Source organism: Sphaeramia orbicularis, chromosome 24 (assembly GCF_902148855.1).
Source record: "Sphaeramia orbicularis chromosome 24, fSphaOr1.1, whole genome shotgun sequence".
Lineage (NCBI taxonomy): Eukaryota > Metazoa > Chordata > Actinopteri > Kurtiformes > Apogonidae > Sphaeramia > Sphaeramia orbicularis.
In genome coordinates this window covers 31604050-31626510 of record NC_043979.1, presented here as the reverse complement: position 1 = coordinate 31626510, position 22461 = coordinate 31604050, and the positions used below count along the sequence as shown (strand labels likewise).

The 22461-nt window shown below is 36.3% G+C and overlaps 2 protein-coding genes across 3 annotated transcripts; both read right to left on the bottom strand.

Annotated features, from left to right (window-relative positions):
- Window positions 1-1273: 1273 nt before the first annotated feature.
- cpsf2 (cleavage and polyadenylation specific factor 2) lies at window positions 1274-13136 on the bottom strand. 2 transcript variants are annotated; one of them, XM_030128874.1, is made up of 15 exons: window positions 12999-13136; window positions 12445-12610; window positions 12187-12346; window positions 11409-11514; window positions 11191-11320; window positions 10993-11108; window positions 10518-10705; window positions 10065-10355; window positions 9272-9372; window positions 8662-8865; window positions 6772-6924; window positions 6285-6507; window positions 5275-5592; window positions 3946-4080; window positions 1943-2035 (listed from the first exon to the last, which is right to left on the bottom strand). In XM_030128874.1, the coding sequence occupies exons 2-15, from the start codon at window positions 12591-12593 to the stop codon at window positions 1943-1945; spliced, it is 2367 nt and encodes a 788-aa protein (XP_029984734.1). In that variant the 5' UTR covers window positions 12594-12610; window positions 12999-13136. The 2 variants fall into 2 exon arrangements, with proteins under 2 accessions (XP_029984733.1, XP_029984734.1); XM_030128873.1 differs by lacking the exon at window positions 12999-13136 and having other exon boundaries at window positions 1274-2035; window positions 12445-12593.
- A 1539-nt stretch (window positions 13137-14675) lies between these two features.
- Window positions 14676-21541, bottom strand: riox1 (ribosomal oxygenase 1). Its single transcript, XM_030129074.1, has 15 exons — window positions 21423-21541; window positions 21087-21210; window positions 20572-20713; window positions 19791-19890; window positions 19557-19670; window positions 19082-19188; window positions 18891-18998; window positions 18625-18659; window positions 18215-18393; window positions 17128-17232; window positions 16882-17023; window positions 16631-16751; window positions 15188-15287; window positions 15015-15101; window positions 14676-14932 (listed from the first exon to the last, which is right to left on the bottom strand). Exons 1-15 carry the CDS (start codon window positions 21507-21509, stop codon window positions 14873-14875), a joined length of 1611 nt encoding a protein of 536 aa, XP_029984934.1. The 5' UTR covers window positions 21510-21541; the 3' UTR covers window positions 14676-14872.
- Window positions 21542-22461: the final 920 nt, after the last annotated feature.

Genomic DNA, 22461 nt, shown 5'->3' with positions numbered 1-22461 from the left:
GTGGAGGAGCTTTGTCACGTCTTGGAAAAAGCCTTCGATTATGTCATCAGTGTTTACTCGATTCTAGCTCATTATTTCAGATGCAAATCAGAAATCGTGTGCTACAAACTGGAGGCATGAATATTTTTCAAGAAAGGAAGGGAAAGTCTAATCAGTGGTGTCATGCACGACAAAATTCTTGGGGGCATAATTAGAGTAAGGGGCATGTGGGTCCCATCCACAGGAAAAAAAAAGCAGAAAATAATGATGCAATTTTCAGCAATTTGACATAAGGTTACATAGTTGGAGACTCTGGTGGGAATATGTTAAAAATTCACTAATCAGCTTTGGTAGCTCAGTCATAATCCACTGTGTATGAGTATAGGTTATATATTTATATAAAATAACTACATATTACAAATATAAAATAGTATTAAAAAAACATAACATGCTGCACACTTTTAATAACCCTCCGCTCCATACTAAGATGCATCCACAGAATAAATTTGGTACAAATATCTCAATGCATTCTTTAGATAATGCGATTACGTCGTTGAATAGACAGACGACAAAATGATTACAATACCCCTCTGGCCGTGTTGGCTGAGGGGTAAAAGTCAGTTGAGGTATGTGCCCAGTCCACTAGCTTGAATAGGAATGACTCCTCTGAGTCTAATCAAGGTTTTATGAAACACATTTCTATGATGCTTTTTGGGAAGCACAGGGTCCAACTCTTTCCAGAATTTCAGCCCAACTACAGACTAAAATTCTACATGTCCCCAGCTTCATAGAACTGCAATAATAAAGTGATTCAATCTCCTAAACAGCCTTATAAGAACTTTGCCCAAACAGTGTTGTAAAAATGTTCTAATTCAACAGGAAATTCCAGATAAAATATATATGTAGAAACCTTTAGAAAGTGGCTACATTAAAGACTTCAGTGTGTATGGTATTTCTATGGTACTTTCAAGGCATGTTTTTTTAGCCATGCCTACACAATTTATATAATACTAAACAAGTATTATTATAAACCAAAAAGACACTAATCTAATTAAATGTAGTTAATGTTAGAAATGTAAAGAGAATGGAAATGTTCTGAGGTATTTGCTATAAAAATAAAGGGTACTTAAAACTAGTAAAATACAAATAAAACTAAAATTTTCAACATATGTTCATTTGGAATGAAAAACATAGGTGTATTTTTACAGCTGAGTATCGTGGAAATACCTCATGACATGTTTGAGTATTGTAGGGTTTTGTATCCATGTCCATATTAGTACACTGAGCTTATTTAAGTACAACAATAAACTGCTTTAATATCTTAAGCAGCCTTACAAAAACTTAAAGTATTGTACAAAGTATTGTAACAGAAAATTACAAATAAAATGTACATGTAGAAATGTTTACAAAAGAGCTACACATTCAGTAGCATATGTGAAATTTAATGTGAAAACAGTGTTACCTTCACATTTTAGTCAGTACTCATAATAATGATAGTCCAGATCTAAATATGGGTACTGAGGACATACCATTAGAAACAATGCATAATTGAAAAATGGTTGTTGTTGTTTTTTTTTTTTTTTTTTTTTTTTTTTTTAATGACAGGAGGTGAAAAGCATCTCTTTGTCCATCCAGTGCATGAGGATGACTGATGACTGTACAGCATGTGGAGCATGAAAACATCTGGGTTGTAGAGTCTGTTTCCACAGAGATGATTTGAGGAAAGCATCTGCTTGTCACGCACAGGAGTGAGACACTGATGAAACTAAAAAAGTATCTGAAAAAAAAAAAAAAAAAGGATATAAAAAGGAAAATATACAACAAGGTTTGCAGTGAAACAGCTGGAGCCGCCCATGGGGAAGGGGAAGCCCGAGTGCAGAACACTGTCCTCCTCTGGGTAAAGGCCCTGTAAAGGACTGTCTCTGTATGGCCATGATGTGTTGTGCTTGTGCTGCTGCTGCTGCTATACCACAGCGTACTGCTGATACAGCAGCTCACGGATCTTATAGTAGTCGTCACAAAGGCAGCCTTCCAGGCCAATGCGTCCGGCCTCCGTCTGGACAGAGAGAGAACAAAGACGCATGGGTCAATGTGTTGTATAACAGTCATTAACACTTTGTACAACACGGTATCACCTTCGTTCATGTATGTGCGAGCAGGGCCTATTGAATTAGTATGCCTCTCATTTGTTCCTGCACATGTTCACAGATTTGGGATTCAGGAATATAATGAAACCATCCATTTTCAGGTTGCACACACTCCTCTGACAGTTTCACTTTTCTTTGATATCATTTTTCTGGGTTGCATCTATTTTAAGTTCATGTCTATCGGTTTTGTTGTTTCCATTCTGGCTCACTTCTACTATTCCCTTTTTAAGATTTGCTGGCATCTCATCTAACAAAGGAAGTTTTTCTTTAATGCCATTAGAGATTTTTATTCTACATAGGGCTGTATTTCTTTTGATCTGTGCTTAATGTTCCATATTCTGTTAAGCACCTGTTTTTTTGTTTGTTTTTTTTTTTATTTCACAGGCAAATAAACATTAATATTTCAACCAGAAACCACAGAAAACATTTTATCATTTTAGATTATGTCATCGGAGTTTGTTGGAAAATGCTTATTAATCATGTTCTTACTGCTGCTCAAACTGCGCAATACATCAGATTATAAACACGTCCCAAAATGCAATGACTGTGTTTTAAAGTCAGTCGCCGAAATAAAGTATCTGCAGTTTCTCTGGAATTAATGGAAAAGCTGTTCATTGTACTCAAATTTCTCTGCTTGCTTGTGATTCATAATCTGTCATCAAACAATAGGTGGAGTTGAATGTGTCACATTGTGTCACACAGCAATATTAATATGTCTTACAATGGCAATTTACAACTGAGCGTCGCTGCTTCACAGCTCATCGACACAGGAACTTAATGCTCATGTCACTGGAAATGTATTCACTGCTGCATAATAAGTGGAGGAATGTAATTAAGGAGCGTTGTACCTACGTAAAAATTTGTGCATTTCCATTTTATGCAGCTTTACACTTCTACTCCACTGTATCTTAGAGGCAAATATTGTACTTTCCACTTCCACTATATTTGTCTGACAACATCACTGTCTTTAGTTCCTTTTCAGATTGCAATTTCTCATCCTGTTCAGTGAAAATTCCAAATGTGCTGATGTTTGCGATAAACTGAAGGATTAAGTGTTTGTTTATGGGTTGTGAAAATTCTCCTCCTTAAGCAAAATAAACTTTTTTTAAAGCCTCTTGGCTTAGCTGTATTGTCACTAAGCTGGAAAACAGGCCCGTTTGTCTGAGATCGTGAAAACTTGACTTTAGTGTTACACGGTTGTCATAGGACACTGATGCTGCAAACATGATGATCTTATAGAAAATGATGACTCACTGTAGGTTAAACTACCAACAGTATAGAAAGTAGTTCAAATCAGCTCAACCTTAAACACCTGCAGCAGTAAATTGCAACGCATATTTTAATACAGCAGTAATATGAATCCAAAAACATCATATACTATAATAAAACACTGTCACTGCACAATTTCTACTATTACTTTTCTTTGTAAAAGATCTGAATATGTCTTCCAAGCATATTTGTTGATAAATTATCTGCAACAGGTGAATGATAAAAGTTACTTGAATATTTGAAAGGGAAATATCCAACCAAAACAGATGTGAAATTATAAGCATATATATTTTATACGCAAGTGTTTTCATTTTAATTTCTCCTTTTTAATATAAATTAGCTACATATCAAGTGACCAACTAAGCCTTAATATGAGTCGCTAGAGATAAAAACAGAAGCTTATCATTGTGATTGTGTGTAGTTTTGGCGTGAAACATGCTGCCATATGTCTTCTGTGCTGGCCCTTTTCCCTGATGAGGACTAGTGGTGACCAGTGTTGCAGGGAGCTGATGGATCGCTCGCTCTGCGTGCCAGGGGGAAGGACGCTCACCCTGCGGACGGCCACCATGTTGTTACAAACCAGCACTCCTCCCACGAACTCGGCCTGGATGCCTTCTCTCAGCAGGACCTGCTTGAAGTCAGACAGGCGAGGCTCGTTGATAAACACCGACTGATGCCCAGGAATCTGAAGGGAATCATCAAGAGACGTGGCTTAGATTTATGCCAATTTTTATACGAGGGCTAGCATACTTCAGGGATTTTTGAAGTTCTTCCTTGCTGAGAAGGAGGGTTTAAGGACAGGGGATGCCCAGGATGTTGATCCATTTGCTTCACCGACTGTTTATTTTCATTGTTTTATTTTTTTTTTAATTCAACAATTTCTGTAAAACCCTATGAGGTGACTTTGTTATGATATTGGGCTCTATAAATAAAATTGAATTGAACTTTACTATGACACTGACTTTTGGCACTGTTTACTGAACTATTACATGAACACAGTTTCCATTACGAGGAGCTAACATGTCGCCCAAATTGTTCATTTAGAAACAGTTATCATATACAGTTATCAAATGGTTACAATATAAACCTAAAAGTTAACCTAAATAAAAATTATTTGATTAAGTGAAATAAAAAAACAGAACAAAACAGTATTCATAAACACTAAAACTAAATAAAAAAATACAGATTTACAGGTAAAATTTGGTTTTCTTCACGTACCCAGTTAATGGTTCATGTTGTACCAAAGCAAAATGTCTTTTCAACCAATAAACAGTAGTTTATTACATATTTCTATTGCATATTTGATGTCACGCATTCTTTCATTCAACCGTTTTCAAGTATTATAAATACAGGGTGTCCCACAAGTCTCCATACATAGGAAAAATAAATGTTTCTTGACATAAACCATTTTTATTTATATAATATGCTCTATATGACTGCCATTTTGTCGGGAACACATTTCAATGCGTGTCCTCCACTGCTGAAGAACTATAAAGAAGAAATATAAAGAAATACATGTTAGAACCATATGTATTATGTCTCCTATGTATGGAGACTTATGGGACAACCTGTAAATGCTTTCATTGTTAATACCTAAAGAAACTGAAACATAAAGAAATAAAAACTAGGCAGTTCATGAAAATTAACACATGACTATTTATGAGAGAAAATAACAACAAATGAAATGAAAATATCAAAGCTGTACAAACTTAAAAATGATGGATTACACAGCCACTAAATAAAAAATATGCATCTACCAGCTCAATAACTGTGTTCATGTCTAATTTTCCCTAAACCTACACTTAAACTGAAAAATAATAACATCACAGTGATAACGTTGCTCAGCTGTGAATGTTTCTGTACATGTCCGTTGCCTCACCTCGTGTGTAGGCAGTGGCTCCAGGGTGGGAATGACATCACTCTCTTCAGATACCTCCTTTTCATCCTCTCCAAACAGATTTTTCATGGCGCGCTGTGCTGCTGCCACTGTGGCGCTGTGGTCCGTGCCAAGATCGTCAGGGATGTCCATGGGTAGCTCGCTGTCCTCAGCCTCAGCCTCTTTCATACCTTCCTCTAGGAGCACCCCCGTGTCCACCTTCACCACCCGCATGTCCAGCACGCCGTCGATCCACGCCAGCTCTGTGTCTTTGGCCTTGCAGAACTGCAAAGAGCTCACCAAGGAGTCTTTTAACCGTACCTTTATGTGATGTGACAAAACAGGATAGAAATGTCAGAGGAAATGTATTATGAAAAGAAATTTTGCACGAAAAACCACAGAAATAAACTGAGGCAGATAAGTTCTTGACGTTGCTGCTAAGAGGCTTTAAAAGGCAAAAATGACCTGACAGAGACAGATTAGCCCTGGGTTATATGAAAATATACGTAATGCGATATTAGTGAAAAGTCTGTAATTTCATATTATGCTCTGTTGTACTTGTTTTTTTTTGTCACACTGCAATATTTGCTGTCATTTGGACAATGTTTTGTGTTCTACATGACAGGGATGCTGACAGTAAATTTGCATAAAAGCAACACAAACAAACATAAAGGAGAGTGACTGTGACACAGAATGGTATCATTCTGAACAGGAGAGGGACTGTGACCAGCCAACACAAAAGGAGTCTGTAAGTCTATTATTATAATGCGTATATAATTCATAATCTAATAAAGAATAGGCCTTTCCATTTGGTCATTTTAACTCATGTATTTTTCATTGAAATTACAGAAAATGTTTAATATTGCAAAATTTACTGTTATGGGGATAGAAAATTATCTATACCATGATATTAGATTTTAGTCATACCACACCAGCCCTAAGTTGCAGAATAATTTCTTTACTTAATTTATGGATCTACAAAACTCCCTGAATCCAACAGAGGAAACACTGACCTGATAGATGTGCGTCTCACTGGTGGCGTCTACCGTCTCCTGCAGTTTGGGTGTGTAGACTTTGATGTCCTTACTGAAAGCCTTACAGGACTCGGCCAGGTCCAAACTGGCTTCCGGAGGCCCATGAACGATGACCAGCTGTCTGGGCTTCATTTGATTAATAATCTTCTTTATGGAGTCGCCGTCAGAGCGACCTTCATAGTCTATGTACGTTACCCGAGCTCTGCAGAGGAATGAACGCAGATTAATGCCCATGAATGTTGCTGGACTGTCAAACATGGTTTTAACTGAACACAGACAAGATTTCTTGATAAACATTATTTTAAGCCGCATTCATATTTACATAATTACACTCATTCACACCTGCAGAGATTCAAGCACATCAAAAACCTGTACAACTGGCAACTGGTCAGCTTTAAAAGGAGTTTTTGAGAGAAATGTCTAAAATATGATTCCAAGACGAATCCAGCTTCACATGATCACTAACCTAATTTCAAGGTTTTCTATACTGGAGATGCACTTAGTGGGGACGACAGAAAGATCCTGGTCCATGGGCTCATCACCATTGGTCAAACCAGATTCCAGTTTGCTTTTTTCCTCTTCTGTAGCCTGTAGTTCAGGAACCAGAAACTCTTCAGGCCTGTAACAACACATAAAACAGTCAGAGTTTTTTTAAAGGGTGAAAATCCAGTATTTCTACTTTCAAAAATTAAAAAATGACTAAAAGTATCTTTAGACGGTTAGAATGAAGAGATGTGAAGTTGTGTCATAAAAACCAATATTTTGGATTGCAGAAATGTGCACTGATAGACCATAAGATTTATTTGACCACTAGAGTAAGTAGTGAGCCACCACTAAGAAATAACTGCTAAACTACTTTTAAAGGGGTCATATTTTGCTAAACCCACTTTCATTAGTCTTTGGTACATTTACTTGTGTATTTAGACCCTAATAGTTCAAAAAGTTTGAATTTGAACCCTCCAGGTGCTGCAAAGCCATCTTTATATTCATTTTGGCAAAAATCGAGTGGATTTCTACACCCTGTTTTAATTCCTGCTTAATTTGTTACGTATATAGCTAGTTACATCACGACATTTACACATATAAGGTCAAGACTTCCAACAAACATTTCTCCGAGTAATTTCTCCAATGTAATTGTCAGCAGTAGCAGTTATAGTCCATACTGAAAATATGTCCAAACTTTGAGCCGATTACCTGATTAAATGTTCAGTTGTTGGTTGTATTAACGAATGTAAGTGGTAGAACGAGATAGAGAAGCACAGTCAACAACCTGGAGGGAGTGGGGTGTGAAGTGGCTCATTTGCATTTAAAGGGCCAGTGCTCAAAACAACCTTTCTGGTGTCATTACTCAGAAATAGGGTTGAAGATAGACCTGTGGAGTTGAATTAATGAAGAATTCAGACCCAAGCATAGCATTTACAGTTTATGTGGACCACAGGGAAATGTTTTAAAAAAGAATTTCATTTAAAAAACCTTAATATCACTCCTTTAAAGAAGCCAAAGAAAGTGACAAAGTGATAAAATCTAGAAGCACCATCGTTGTTTTCACCACTGGACACGGCTCTAAAATAAAAGAATGGAGTTTGATGATGAAATGGCAGTATTTTTTCCACATGGATGAGTTTGATTATGAGGCTCATGTAGGTATAACGTACAGAAAACAGTGATTTGTAGTTTTACAGTGGCTGTTTTCTGTGTAAAAACATTACTAAGCTAACAGAGCTATAATGCAATCAGTTGATGGAGCACCTAAAAATTATAAGACACTATGTTATTTTTGACTGACTGTTGATCCAAATCATCATCCAACATATGCATTATTTTACTGCTTTTTCCCAGGTTGGTATATTCTGATGTACAATCCAAAAGTAGCAAAGTTTTCCGTTAGTGTCCGATATGAGGTAAAATAATTATCAGCTACACAGGGTCAATAAGGCATCTGCAATGATAATTCTAGGCATGTTGTGAAGATATAAACAGTACGTTGTTCTTAAGTGTTTTAATGTTGTCATTTATTATCTTACAATATAGCCGGTCATCTTTAAATGAACGTTTGCCAACAATTGTTGTCAGGTCTCGCTTCATGATTACAAGACAGCAGTATATTTCATCAAAATAAAAGGGTACAAGTTTTTCTGAACAAGAAAATTTGATAATATCTTGTATAGATGAGTATAAATAATGAGCTTTATATTTTATTCAGTGGGTGATATAGTCTGTGGATGGATAGCATTGATCCGTGAGTGGTTCTGGTAGTGGTAAGTATGTTCTGGTATGAGACTTCCCCTGCTGTTGAGGGTTTGGAACATCAATACAACAGAGAACGACTTCAAGCAACACATTAAAATTGCTGTACCTGATGATCTCTCCATACTCGTCCCATTTGATTCTTTCCTCATGTGAAGGAAACATCGGATAGGACTTTTTAGCTTGTTTGAAGAAACTGCCTTTACGGCTGCCCTCGCCCTTCATCATCAGGTCATGGTGTTTGGTTTTCACTGCAGCTGGTTGATCCAAATCATCATCCATATCGCTCTCATCACTGGAGTCCACATCCACTCTGCAAGTGCATTAAACACGCTTTTAACTGAGTGCACACAAGATTAATTTTTCCTATTGGCTGACAACAGACTTTAGCTCAGCTGCAGAGTTTAAAATGTGGTGTTGTGCAATTTCATCTTCATCATGTCATGACTCATCTTCCATTTGCATTTATTTCCTTTTAAATAGACTGTTTTTGCAATCTAGACCATCATTTGCATTCCTGTTAACCAGTCACTCTATTAACGATGACTTGCTTTTAACACAATTTGATGTTGAAGTTCAGCTTTCAATAACACTAAAATCATATCCATTAAGTGCTTTTTCAACATCAGCACGAACCAACTAAATTTAAGCATCATCAAGAAGAAACTTGTTTGTCCCCAGCAGCTAGAACACCCATGTTTATCTCCATTGGGACTTACTCTTTTGCTTGTTCAAGTTTTTTTGCTGCTTCTTTCTTTATTTTCTCTTTTTCCAGGTATTCCTCCAATTCCTTTCCTTCAAGCTTCACTCTCTTCCTCACCTGCAACAATACGAGAAAGAGGTGAAAGATGGACATCATGTAAAAAACAGAATGGCAATTTTTTTTGTTTCCTTTGTTCACCCTAAATGTGAGTGACAAAAACTTCCTGTGGTACAATGACATATGGAAGTAACTTTCAGGGTAAAGTAAAATGAGAATTTCTATGAGTCAAGGTTACAAGAAAGAGTATTCCCTGAGATCATCAACTAATACATTTGCCAGTACATCTCCAACAATGGATTAACTACCTGTCATTAAATTAATTGACAATTACATTGATAATTGACTTATTTTGTGAAGGAAAAAAAAAACCTGTCATAACATCTTACATTTTAAAATCAAATTTGACTGGTTTCTTTACACTCACAACCCAAAGATGTAGAGTACAACAAGGTCTTTGGGTTGTCAACCGAACAAACATTTGAGGATGTGATATTGAGGTCTTTCACCTTTTTACAACCCAAACAATTCACAGATTAAAAGAGAAAATAATTGCCAGACACATTGACAGTGATCCTGAAATGCATAAATATTTGCAAGTAAAAAGTCAGAAATCAAATTCCCAAAAAGGTAATAGTTTGGTGCATCTGGAACTACAGTGAAGTACAGGACAACAGTATTTTTTCCCCATCAATAATGACTTAATACCCATCATATTGGGGATGAAATACTGCAGGAAGTGCTGTTCTCACCTCCAGGTCAAGCATCTTCTCTCCTGGGTTGTCAATGAGGTACCGGGCCAGGGTTCCAGGTGTAGTGCGGTATGTGAGGATGATGGAGTTTTTAGCGTCTTGGCACCACTGGATGAAGAGTTCTCTAGAAAAGCCAGACTCAAGATCCGGCTGGCTGCAGAGCACCACCTTAGGGCTGGGCACCCGGGCCAGGTCTGCGAGACTGTGGCATAGGGTCAAATGGCGGAACTGGAAGGGGTTGTTTCTCTTGTCCTCAAAGCATCTCATGAGCTTGTCGCTCATCCACTCCACCTGCAGAGAAGAAGCAAGTTAACCACATTTCCACACACCATCACATCCTCTTCTGCTGCTTGATGTCACTGTGAATCTGATAAGTAGGTGAAAACATATAATATCAAAACAAATAATGAGCAGCACAAAACTGCCTTAAGTGTAAAACCTGGTGACTGATACCTGGGACTTTGAGAACTCCACCACATTGTAGCTGACGTTGTTAAGCAGAGCAAGAGGGTAAGCTCCAAGCCCAGCATCCTTTGTCCTCCAAATCTGGTCCAGGAGCTGAGCAAGCTCCAACACACGACCAGCTGTATCCACAGCAAGGAGGACATTACCATCACCACGAAGGGTCTCCATTACATTAGCTGTAAGGACAGAAAAGGAGGAGTGTCCATGAAGATAACAGAAAAAATGTATAGTTCAACTCAACAATAGCTGTGCAAATTTTGTGCAGATTTTGAAAGACCACATTTTTTCCTGATCTTTAACACAATTTAACAAAACAAACAGTGTTTTAAAGGACTGATGTTGAAGACTTTCACCAAAATTTGTAAGGGATTCAGACAGTGAGATGCAATTTTTGTTATTGGTTACTAAATAAATTTAATTTGCTATTAGAATATTAGGAACTGATTAAGATACAGTAACTTACTTAGGAGTTGCTCATCCCTTTGTTTGCGACGTGGCTGCACATATGTCGCATTGAAAGAATCTGTGATGAGTAAAGAGGGACGACTTATGCTCTCCAATGTACAGCCATTCAGGTGACTAGAACACAAAACAGGGAAAAACAGTCAGACAATAAACTTTTGTATTTATTCAATCCATAAGCTTTTTTCTTTAGGCTCACATCTCTCTCTTGTGGTTGAAGTCTACAGCGTAGACAACCTCCTCCTCTCCGTCCTTTACAATCTTCCAAATTGTTCCTCCGATCATGTGACCAGCTGGAAGAGGAGTGATGGAAAGACCATGTCCTTTGCCTGTTAGATAACAAACAAACACAAAACATTTAATATGTCTGCAACGTCCAGAAAGGCATAAATAATGAGCAAATAAAGTGTACCTCACCTTTCAAATTAACAATCTGAGAATATTTCAACTGTTGTATTTTATCAAAAGCACAATCCACATCATCAAGGGTGAACAATGTGAAATCTTCGCTGTTGTTTCGAGACTAAGTGGAGAGAAAAACACACATCAGAAAAAATAAAAAATTGTGCAGATACATTTAATATGTACTTATATGGATATTTTACTTTTCCATACAGCTTCCAGTAGTATGTGCATTATCAGCAAATGACAAGTAGCAATTATACCATAAAAAAGTAATATTTTACAAGTCTATTTATTTTTGAATTCATATTAGAGTGCATTAATGTGTACGTTACATTTTATTGCTATAAATGGTTAAGGGTGATCTTTTTTGAACTTCTTTAGAAACTATGTAGTTTAATATAAAGCAATGCATCATACTCTATAAAATCATAAAATGGTGGTAGCATGTTGGAGCCACATATGTCTTAATGACAAACTTCTTTCTCATCATTTTCTCAACCCAGTAACACTTTATCCATCAGTTTATCACAAACATACGCAATCAGTACATTTGGAAATAAAAGTTTTTCACTGAACAGAAGAGTGATTAAAATGCATAATGTGTCAAGTTATTAAAGCTGTCAGAAAAATTTAGTAAAAAGTATGATATTTGCCACTCTGCACAACTGAGTACAAGTATAAATGAGCATAAAGTACCATAAATTTGCATATGCACAGTTTTGTTTTTTTTTGTTTTTTTTTACTGTACTTAACTAAAAGTATTTATTTACATTCCACAACTGCGTCTTACCTGATACAGATCATACATAAACATTTGTCCCATCTTGTAGACAGGAATTGTGGCATAAATTGTACAATTCAGGCCCAGTTTGCCCACAGCATATGGCAGTGCTCCCAGGTGAATGGGGTCCGGGTGAGATAGTAACACAGCATCAACCTGATGAACGTATCTGTGGGAAAAAAAGAGCATAAGAGAGTTGTTTGTTATTTAAGTTCACTGCATCAGGTCAAACATTCCTGGAAATAAGTAGATGGATACAATAAGTACCGTTTCATGGCATCGATGATGTCCATGGAGAAGTTCTCATCCCAGCCACAGTCCAGGAGAAAGCGGAATTCATCCACCTGCAGCAGGTAACACAGAGCAGACTCCTCCTGGACGCCTGACACGGCTGTCAGCTTGATAATGGACGTCATTGTTCTCAGCTGTCACGCTGCAAATATAAAAAATACCGTAAAACAATAAGAATAGGGTTTAAAGTTTATTACTGCATACTATAAGATCCTGCATTATGCTACAATAGGTGGCTGCTTTTGCCTTTGTTCACGACAAAATACTAAATTCATTCATCATTACAGTCTATGGGGAAAACTAAAATAATACCAATGGCAAAAGTTAATTATTGTGACATGCAGCAACAGAAGAATATAACTCCTAATGAAATATTTACTTACTTAGCATAGAAATTTGCAAGGAAACATTCACACTAAGCCACATTAGCCGCAGCTAGCATAATCAATTACCCGGCAAAGTGTAATCGAGGCTATTTTTCAGTTTATGGAATAAGGTTAGCTAGTTAGATAAAGAAGTGTGCAACATACCATTAAATACGAGACTCTTTAAATTCACTCCTAGTAAAATGTGGCCACGATTGAATTGGTAGCTACCGCAAAACTTAAGAATAAATGCATTTTCGTTAGCAGCTTTGAAAACACACTTCACTACCCGACATGTTTGCCGCTGCATCACGGGTGAAAGGGGAACGGCGCGTACCAAATGTAGCGGTGTTAAAACAACAATAATGTCGTTTTTAAAAGCTACACCTGTTATTTTTAACTTTATATATAATTATGATTGTTTAAATAAGTTATTTTTATATATTTATACAAGTATATTAATGCGTTGTAAAGTTAACTGTGATGTTGACTTTGTTGATAGTGTTCATACTACCCCAGTATTTGGTACAGTCCAATGTCCTCTGCCTACTGAATGAGGAGCTGAAGGCCACGGCCTAGACTAAACAGAAGGTAATATCATCTATTTTCTTCTATTCTGTCTGCTTACATTTGTAAAGCTATGCTGTAAATGTTTAATTTGGTAAATGTACTGTGCCATTTCCTGCCAAAGGCAAATTTGTGAGGAAACTGGCTTATTATTTGATACAATGCTATCCATCTAGCTAGCTAGCTAAACCGACAGTGCACAACTATTGTAACTACATACAGATTAGGCAGGATGTGAACATTTGCATTATTTTACTGTTTTTGTCAGGTAGGTATATTCTGATGTACAATCCAAAAGTAGCAAAGTTTTCCATTATGTGTCCAATATGAGGTTAAATAATTATCAGCTACACAGGGTCAATACGGCGTTTGCAATGTTAATGCATGGCATGTTGTGGGGATATAAACAGTACGTTGTTTTTACGTGTTTTACTGTTGTCAGTTATCTTACAATATAGCCGGTCATCTTTAAATGAACGTTTGCCAACGATTGTTGTCACGTCTCGTATCATGATTTGAAGACAGCAGTATATTTCATTTTGCTTATTAATATTTATTTGCTTATTTCTAAAGGAACCATGGTCAACTTGCTTACAATGGCACGGGAGCACTGGGCGAACATATTTGTACCCTTAGGCTTTGTGATTGGATGGTACTTGGACAAAAGGCAGGACCAAAAGCTGACAGCTTTCAGGAACAAGAGTCTTTTGTATGGAAGGTAAGGACACAAGTAATAATTCACCAAACTAAGGTTTTGCTGTATTTTCCACCGGCTTTGCAGGAAGCATACTGTATGTGTGTGGGTTGTGTGTCATCTAACCATTGAGTGTCAAGAGAATACATTTATAAACACTATAACAGTCTAAAGCCTGTGCAAAACTGATGCATTTGAATGTTTAGGTGACTTGGCTCAATTAGTAAATATTTCCCCAAATAATGCTTTTACTTGTGGTAAATGTTGTTTAATTGACAATGCCAGCATTGCTTTGAGAAACCACCATTTAATTGTTATCTTATTTGTAGGGAGCTGAAGCCTGATGAGGAGGTGACCTGGAAGTAGACCATCCGGCCCCTGAATGTGTGCTATAATCTGTAGTGTGAATGATTGATGAACCTCAATCAATGATATTTAAGATTCATGTTCCTGTTATTGAATTCTGTCATCCAGTAATCTGCAATATTTGAGTTGTATCAACCAATAATAAACATGACCTTTCTCATAAAGGTGATTTTGTCCATTAGAATTTTGATTGCTAAGAAATAACTTAAACAAAGTTCCAATTTCTAAGAAAAATCTGGTTTATTTGATGGTGAGCAGGAAGGAACGTTTTTAAATGGATTGTTCAGCCTGCTCTTTTCAGTACAGCCACTGAAGTATGTCTCGGATGAGAAATGGCTTGCAGTAAACGTATTTTTTGTACAAAGGTCATCTGAATCCATTGATGTACCCATCTCGACTGAAAATGTGGCCTCTACACGGGTTCTGAAGTGTGGATAATCCCTCTTTCGAAGAGCAGTTCAGCCAAAGCAATCTATTGAGAGAAGAAATTATATGAGGGAGAGATTTTACTGAAAAATTAAAGAAAACAACTGTTTAAAGGAACTTTTAGATACCCGGTCGTCTGCTGAATCGCATGGAAAACTTCCTACTGTCACAAATTTGGGATATGAATGCATCAGAAACTCAATGGCATCTGTATGCTGCAAGAGAAAAAAAATGGTTAGTTTGTTTTTAAGACTTGAATATCTCATTGAATGAATATGCTGTGATGTTCAGTATAATGTACCTCTGATTTTACTTCCAAACTCTTGAGCTCCTCTTTGTGGTACACTCTGGAGTTGTCTGTAGTGTAGTAAAGACAAACAGCATCTCCATCACTGCATAACCTGAAAAGAAGGAAGAGACTTTCACATATCTGCATAATGTGTTATTAACCCATAAAGACCCAAATACACACCAGTGACCAAAAGCATCTGCTGATCTAAAATATTTAATAACTTTAGAGCCACTAATCCTATCAATACATGTAAATAATTTGTGTAAAATTCAGTTTGTCATCTTTTCATGGTCATCAAATATGAGCCACTTGGACGTTCAGAGGCTCTGTAGTGAACATGGAAACACCGTCATCTTCTACAACATTGATTCACCATTAAAACCCATGAAGTTGGATCTATGACAGTGGATGTACACTTGGATTATGTTCAGTTGATATATTTTTCTTAAAAAGTCACATATTCTCAAGTTTTTTCTGTTTTTGGTATGACAACCCTCAAATGTAATCTTAACATGATTAAAAGCAGCATGGTCAGTAAAATAAATACAGGAAAATATCTGATTTTCACTGGGAAAAAAGGCAAAATGGAGAGGATAATATGACAAATGGTAATAAATCATTTAAGAATGGTTAAATAAAGAGAAAAATTAATTTGGGAACTAACACAAAAGTAGCACTGGGTTTTTATGGGTGAAACCAGGATAGACACAATGAAACTCTTCAAACATTAAACCTACAAATCTATGTTTTCATGACAATACCCAGCTCCTCTTTGCACCAAACAAATTTTAAATATGATTGATATAACTGAAATGTAATGTACTTTGTGTAATTTTGGTAACAGAAGGCAGAGACTTGTCTTTGCAATGTGTATGCAGAATTGCTATTACGAATAATACATTAAAGGAGTGTGCATACAGTATCATATCCACACACGACACATTCAGACACACAGTATCTGGTGTTTTGTATGCGAGTGATGTAAAATATTGTAACTATCACAGTGGATCTGTACTGAAAAATGCATAAGGATGTAGAAGTAGTGAGCATAGATGCATCATCACAGAGAATAGATCTGTACATACATACATGTATTAATGATGGTATAAACCAAGGACTACACATGTCATGGAATGAAATGCAAAACAAAAAAGTCTCAAGGACATTTTTCAGTGTAGTGTGACCGGATTCCATCATTTTCGTATCTGATTAAAGGACAGTTAAAATTTTATTATAAAAGCTCAGGGTAATGGAAGCTGCATACATATAATAAATCACTCAGGCAAAGCATAATAATTATCCTTAATATTGCATTTGACCTTCTTTGGTGTTCTTGAAAATATACAGTTAAGTGCTCAAGGTTTTTCATAATATACATCCAAGATGCCTGGTGGGAACGTGCAGTGAAATCCAAAGGAAGGTTTTTTTTTGTTTTTTTTTTTTAAAGTATACCTGGTACACCCCGCACGTAGGACTCTGACTTTAGTCTGGGCAGTAATCTTTGCACCGACATCCACAGTTCGCCCACGCTCCCACCGAGCAGATGCTCCTTGCACACTGGTAGCCAGTTCATCTGATGGGGAAGGATGAGTCAGGTTTTTAGAGGCATGTCATATCTCAGGGTTCATATTTACTCTAAAAAGTTTGACAAACTACTGAGTTGTTTTTTTTTAAAATTTATTACCAACATCCCCATTGCATACCTGAAGTAAGCATGGGAGGCAGGCAGTCATGGAGGAAATCTCTAGCTTTCTGATCCACGGCAGCGTCCACTGGAGCGTAATTTGAGAGCTTCTTCATCAGGCTCTCAATCCGTGAGAAGAATTTCGCCCTGCGTGGGTCATCCTAAGCAAGTACAAGATTGGCTATCAGAAGGTAACGACTGAACAGAAAAGGCTACAGACTGTGGCTGGAATGATAAACACTACTGAAAAGCCAGAATTAATCACCTTGTCAGAATTCTGTACTCCCATGTAAGTAAGATAGTCCAGAGGTAATCCTTGTCTGTACTCTACATCTTCCTCCATTGCGATTTCCAAAGCTGCTGGAACCACCTGAAAAAAGAAATGTAAAAAATCTGACTATTGTACTTAGTTATTCTTTTTAAGTAATCCAAACTTATGTATGTACTTACATATGTGTTATTGTATTATGTGTTTATGTAAATTCTATTATATTTGTTCGTAATAATATAAAGCTAGAAACAAAATTATTTAACAGTATCAGGTATTAGAGTATAGATATGGTTATACGGTCAGACTAGGAAGCTTATTATTGTTTTTAATTATTTAAGGAGAAGGGGTGGGAGTTTATAAGTTATATTTCTTCTCACTCCTTTTCAAATATGTATTATATATATCTTATGTTTAAATGTTTTGTTTATTTATTTTTCTTCTTTTTCGACATTCATATTCAAAATAAATGCATAAATCAATCAATCAATCAATCAATCAATCAAATAAACAGTCTCTATATTTTCCTGTATCAGAGACATAAGGTTTTAATAGTGTTAATTTGGTATGACTAAATCTCTTAAATTAAGGGAATACTCCAGATATCTAGACCTGAACCCTATTGGAAATGTCTGGAATATGATCAAAAGGAAAATGGATGGTCACAAGCCATCAAACAAAATTGAGCTGCTTGTGTTTTTGCCTTGGGAATGCAATAAATCAGCCAACAGCAATGTGAAAGACTGATGGAGGAGAGCATGACAACTGTGACTGAAACTAAGGGTTATTCTGCCACACACTGATTCTGAATTCTACTCACATTAGAACGATTCGTATTGTGTTTTTAAAGATGAATATGAGCTTGTTTTCTTTCAATTATTCAAAGTCTGAAAGCATAGTTTGACAAATGTTATCCGAAATAAATAAACATCGTCATTTTCCTCAAACATAAAAGTATAAACTGTGGTTTCATGTCTTGCATTAACAAGCAACAGTCGGTGTTTTTTTAATAATGTGCTGATGCCTCCTTTACTCATGTACATATTTTACTGAAACTCTCAGAGTCTGGATCAAAGTGAATAACCTTCAGAAGCAGATCCCCCCAGCTGTTTTTCTGGTAGGAGGAGATGGTGATGTGCAGGGAGTGAACATCTGGGAGGCAGTCACCCTGATGGATGAATCCTCTGGGAAAGTAGAGGAGATCACCAGCTTCCAGCACCACCTCCAGGATAGGCTTTCCGATTTCTGCCTGATTGAAGTTTGCTAGAATCGACAGATTCAAAAACAAAATAAAAAAAACAGCTATCTGTCAAAAATGTATGTTGTACAAAAAGAAAACAAGTGCATAGTAAATGGTCAATTTCTTTTAGAAAGTTAAGCTTCCTTTCATTTTATACAAGTGCTTGTGGCCACTAGTATTAATAGTTACACAAAAATCAAACTCAAAAATCAGATCAAGACTTGAGAAGCAATCTACAAAGTGAAATCACTCACGACTTGAGAGCACAGGCAGAACCTCGTCCTCTGTCCTGTAAAGAAAAAAAGGCATAGTGTGTTTCTTAGTATAGATTTCATCGTTAAAAAAAAAAACACAAGAAAAATACAGTCTGAATCAATTCAAATTATTGTGCACTGATCCACATATTCTCAATGATGCCCTAGTACCCATGCAATATATTTTACATCTCCTAAGTGGCTTTTTGAAATAAAAAACTTTTACTGTGGCACTGTGGTAAAAAGATGCCCTTTCTGTATCTCACCTGGGGTTGTACACTCTCCAGTGTTTTTTGCCTTCCAGCTGAACCACAAATGCCTCAATGTCATCATAATGTGGAGCGAAGCCTTGTGTTCCAGGTGGAGTCAGGTATCTGTGTGGCAAAATGACTGATGAACACTTGTCAATGTAAATGAAAGCTCTCTCTCTAGTAACAGTTGGGTCTCAAATTCTTACACGTTGGCTCCAGCCATGCTGCCAAACTGCTCTTGAAGGATGGACAGCACATTCCACACTGTGGAGGAGAAAGCCTGAGGATTCAGCATGCGGAGGGAGCAGCCACTCTGAGAGATGAAGACGAGGTGAAAGTTACTAACTTTAAATCAAGGTCCAATCCAAATGGCATAATGTTTTGATGCCCTATTGACAATGTGAGTTCTAGCTGCGGTGCTGAAAATACAAAAATAAACTCATACTTAAAAACATAACAGTCTAGTATTTAAACAACATCAAGCCTGAAAAATGTGAAATTATAACAAATTTTAATGAACTCCTAAGAGAAAAGCAATGCTTGTTAGTTTGCTGCAAAACACCCAAGGATTAGGACCGTAACTAAAACCATACAAATGTGGAATGACACTAATCCTAAAGCACAGAAATTACCTTTAGTTTATACATAAATATGTTGTGCTTAAAATCCTGCTGCGCTCACCTCATAGAAATCCCACACAGTGAAAGGCAGGGCTCTCCCTGGAGGATTGTGAGTCTCCCTTTTGCCATTAGTGTAGCTTGTGACATCAAGATTAACTCCATACTGAACATCCTCCTTAAAATGTAACAGCAAATGGTATGTTCAATATGAAACACTTCTGGTTTGGTATTAAACAGAGAAAATTTACAAATCAACCAGAGAAACTACAAATCAACACAGTTGCATTGTGCCTACCTGTCTTAATATGCGATCAAACTCTGCTGTGGAGAATAATCCCTTGTAGTAATTTGGATTCTTACGTTGAACAATAATGGGCTTCTTTTCCCATGTTTCCCTTAAAGAGAAAAAAATACTCGTTTTATATTCATATTTTAAATCCACAATACGGGCATCTATGATTTGCAGTCACGGTTCTATTTAATTAAAAATATTAATCTATCTTTATAGTGTTCCTTATATTCCAAGTATCATAATCTTTTGTTGTTATACTGCAGCTAGTCTGAATTGAACTGTTCTTTATATATCCACTCTGTATATATTTGTTATTATGTTGATAAGAACCCTGGATTCATCAGTTTACACAAGCAAATTCTGTTGTTGGAGAGAAGCTGGACACACTGGGGACTGTGATGAAGAGATAAACTGAATAAGGTGGAGGGCATCTTGAAAAATCCAAATCATCCTCTTTAACTTATTCTGATAAACCAAAAGAGCAGCTGCAGTGATGAATAACCTCATTAAAATGCAGCACTGAGAGATACAGAAGATCCTTCATGCCCATCAGAGTCTATGACACCTCATCTGATGATTCATAGATTGATGATTGCTCAGTTTCCTTTCTTCGTTAATTTTTATTGAGCTGGTGAAAAACTGAATTTCCACATGGGGATTAAAGTTCAACTGTATCTGGATTTTTAACCATACCACTTGTTGGAACAGTGATCATTTATCTGCATTCATTTCAGTTAAACTCCTACTGCAGAGTGACAGAAATCCCGATAACACTCATCAGTACCTGAAGAAAGCCTTGGCAGGAATTGGACTGATAAGCCACTGAAACAGTTTGCTTGCTCTCTCCCGGCTGTTGTTGACTTCTGCCAGTTCAGCCAGTAAAACATCTAGTGTCTCAGCTCCATTTACACACTCCTCCTCCTCCTGCATTTTACACATTAAATATTACTTAATACAACAGACAAATCAAACATTTCAGGGTAAAAAAAAAAAAATCACATTAGCAGGTTATGCTTGCAGATATTTGTTGAGGCTGCAACAGTTCAGAAATAAACACAAAATCTACAATACAAACATGAATGATCAAATAAAATTAATCTAGCTTCATAGGTTTTGTTGTTGTTCTTCATAAATATATATCATAGTATAGTAGTCATTATTATACTGCAGCCAGTATGAATTTAACTATTCTTTAGACCTATACACCACTTCTTTACATATCTGTATGTTGATAAGAAGTCTGGTTTCTGTCCAAAATTCACCTGATACTACACTATCTTTGTAGCAAGTACACACTTACCTCTCTTTGCACAGATTTCATGAGCTTCTTTTTCTTATTGTCACCCTTAACTTGTGCTTTAGCTGTTTGGACTTTAATTGTTGCAACCCCATTTTCCTTTTTCTTTTTCTTCTTGGCTGCTACCTATAAAAAAGCAACAAACAAACAAACAAATAAATAAATAAAAAGACAAGCATGGTTAATAAAATAATGTGTGTAGTTTTCTGGATAATATGCTTTCATTTCCAGCTAGCCATCTGGACTGCTGTACTGTTTTTTAAGTACTGTCACTCCTACAGTTGTGGCCGAGAAATTAATAACACAGACAAACCGGGACAGTTTTTGGTATTATGTACCTGCAGGGAAGGCTTCTTAGCAGGAGGAGGTAATTCTGCAGACAGCGACTGGTACAAAGCAAAAGCTGACATGTGTTTTCTCTCCATTTTTCGAAGGTTTTGTCATCACTCTGCGACTGCAGCCGCTCTTCTTCTATTGGTACTAATGCACGTATATTGTTTAGTTGACTCACTAGCGCCACCCCAGACCTACTGGTGGGTGAGTATAACTGACTCAAGTGTTTATATACTTATTTGAGATACTTGTATTAAATTGGTTTGTTTCTATTTTCTTTATATTTATGCATCACTGCATTTTATAATGTACTTTTTTATCTACAGATTGCATTTTATCATCTGTTTCATGTCCAGTGAAAACCATGTATGTGCTACTTTCCAAATTAGCACCTATTCTATTCTATTCTATTCTATTCTATTCTACTCTATTCTATTCTATTCTATTCTATTCTATTCTATTCTATTCTACCAACGAACATGTTTTATGTATATGTTTTTTACTGTGTGAAAATTAAATAAATTCTATTCTATTCTATTCTATTCTATTCTATTCTATTCTATTCTATTCTACCAACCAATATGTATTATGTGTACATTTTTTTACCATGTGAAAATTAAATATATTCTATTCTATTCTATTCTACCAACGAACATGTTTTATGTATATGTTTTTTACTGTGTGAAAATTAAATAAATAAATTCTATTCTATTCTATTCTGTTCTACCAACCAACATGTATTATGTGTACGTTTTTTGCCATGTGAAAATTAAATAAATTCTATTCTATTCTATTCTATTCTATTCTATTCTATTCTATTCTTATTAGAGCATCTTTTGCTCCTACCAGTCAGACTCAGTTCAGTGTTCTATACTGAGGACCCAAAATTTGGAATAATCTGCCAACTCTTCTTATGGTGCTTCCTTAAATTCAGTTTTAAAAAAGCTGTGAAAACTCTGCTCCTGAGTGATTGTAATTTTCCATATGAGATACATTTCTATTCTATTCTATTCTATTCTATTCTATTCTATTCTATTCTATTCT